The sequence below is a fragment of the Lepidothrix coronata genome, unplaced genomic scaffold (assembly GCF_001604755.1).
Source record: "Lepidothrix coronata isolate B3197 unplaced genomic scaffold, Lepidothrix_coronata-1.0 Scaffold304, whole genome shotgun sequence".
Taxonomy (NCBI): Eukaryota; Metazoa; Chordata; class Aves; order Passeriformes; family Pipridae; genus Lepidothrix; species Lepidothrix coronata.
In genome coordinates, this window is record NW_016690484.1 from 850,398 (window position 1) to 852,532 (window position 2,135).

Sequence of the window (2,135 nt, forward strand, 5' to 3'; positions counted from 1 at the left end):
CTCGTTATCAGGGCAAACAAATCATCTCTGAGGGGTTGAGCCTGATTTTATCAGGGAAGAGATATTTTTATCAGGCCAAAAATCATCTCTGAGGGGTTGAGCCTGATTTTATCAGGGAAGAGATATTTTTATCAGGCCAAAAATCATCTCTGAGGGCTAGAACCTGATTTTCTCTCTCAGGATGATTTTGTGAGGGGGAAAAAAATTCTCTCTGAGGGGTAGAACCTGATTTTATCTGTCTCAGGGCATTTTTATGAGGGGAAAACAATAAACTCTGAGGGATTTAACCAGATTTTACCATTATTTCATTTCTGTTAGGGCAGAGACTTTTTTAGCAGGGAAAAAATCATCTCTGAAAGATTGAACCGGATTTTATCAGTTTTTCCATCTCTCTCTCAGGGCATTTTTATGAGGGGAAAAATAATCATCTTTGAGGGGCTTTAACCTGATTTTATCAGTTCCCAGAGCTTTACCTGCCCAAGGAAATGAGCTGATCCGCCTAAAGATTATTTTTGGGGCATAAGTGGAATTTCCTCTCTGCTGTGTCCCGTTGCCAGGAGTCTTGCTGAACGCTGGAAACCCAGTGCTGTGTTAATTCCTTGTCTTTTGGGATGTATTTTGCCATCTGTCCTCTCCCTGTGGAGAAAACCGGCTATCCCAAAACCCTGGCTGCGCTTCCCCTCACATCCCAAAGGACGGGCACCACACCCCGGAGAGAAATTCCCTAAACTTTTCCTCCGTCTTACCTTAAAAAAACACCTTTAAAAAATTCGGGTTTGCCCTAAAATTCCCAGACCTGGGCGTCGATCCAGCGACAAACCAGCCCCGAATGTCCCCCCACCCCCCTGCTCCGGTTGTTCTGTGGAGGGAAGAGCCTGGGCCTGGTGTTTGAACGTTCCTTTCTCCTTTCAGAATCCACACGGGGGAAAAGCCCTTTGTCTGTGATGAGTGTGGGGCCCGGTTCACTCAGAACCACATGCTCATCTATCACAGACGCTGCCACACAGGTGAGGAGCCGTCGGGCACCGCGGGATCGGGGTCGGAGGAGGCCTGGAAGCCAGGGGGAGGACAAAAAAAGCCAGACAAACCATTCCAGGAAAGCTGGAAACCGTCTTGCCTTCAGAAGATGCTTTTTTGTTGTTGGTTTTTTTTTCTATTATATTGAACGGGATGCCCTCGTCTCCAGATGTGGTTTTCCTGAGAAAGCTCAGAACACCCGATAGCTCGGGATATTCTGTGATTTTTTTAAGCTGAAGGAGGGTTTATTTAAATTGGGTACTGGGAAGAAATTCCTCCCTCTGAGGGTGGTGAGGCATTGGAACAGTTTTCCCAGAGGAGCTATGGATTCCCCATTCCTAGAAGTGTTCCAGGCTAGGGAGCAACCTGGGCTTGGTGGAAGGTGTCCCTGCCCACGGCAGGATTTGGGACTGGGTGACCTTTAAAGGCCCCCTCAGACCCCAGAGGGAGGACACGCTCCATAAGATCCCTCAGTTTTGGCTGGGATGGTTTAAGAGCATTCCCAAAATCCCTGTTGGTTTAATTCTCCTTTTCCCCCGCTTTTTTAGGGGAAAGGCCTTTCATGTGTGAAACGTGTGGGAAGAGCTTTGCCTCCAAGGAATACTTGAAGCACCACAACCGGATCCACACGGGATCCAAGCCCTTCAAGTGCGAGGTTTGCTTCCGGACCTTCGCCCAGAGGAACTCCCTGTACCAGCACATCAAAGTCCACACAGGTAGGATGTGCTCCTTTTATTTGACACTCACCATTGCAATATTCCAGCAGGGAATTTCCCCCCCAGGCTTTTTCCCCAAGGCTCGAATTCCCACCTTGCCTGCAACGGCTTGACTCTTGGTGCCACTGCTTCTTCCTGAGGGATGGCAGTTGATGCCAAAATTGGCAGAAATGAGACTGCCCAGAGACAGTTTTGAGTCTTTAAGCAGCAAAGGTATTTATTGTGAGCAACGCTGGGGAACCAGCTCCCAAACCAGCTCCCAAGTTCTCAGTGAAAAGCCAGGTAATTGATACAGTTTTTATGAGTGATTACAACATCTCTACATGCATATTCATTTAATTTCACAACCTAATTATCATATTCATAATAGGCAGAGCTTGAGATGGGGCTGTCCTTTTAGGG

At 47.5% G+C, this 2,135-nt stretch overlaps 1 protein-coding gene across 1 annotated transcript in view; it reads left to right on the forward strand.

Moving 5' to 3' along the window:
• The window catches only part of GZF1 (GDNF inducible zinc finger protein 1), a 15,234-nt gene extending 13,366 nt beyond the window's left edge, over positions 1–1,868 (forward strand). Inside the window, exons 10-11 of the mRNA XM_017837399.1 lie at positions 913–1,007; positions 1,566–1,868. Of these exons, the coding sequence (XP_017692888.1) occupies positions 913–1,007; positions 1,566–1,846 (376 nt within the window). The 3' untranslated portion in view covers positions 1,847–1,868. The remainder of the gene's footprint in view (positions 1–912; positions 1,008–1,565) is intronic.
• The last annotated feature ends 267 nt before the right edge of the window (positions 1,869–2,135 follow it).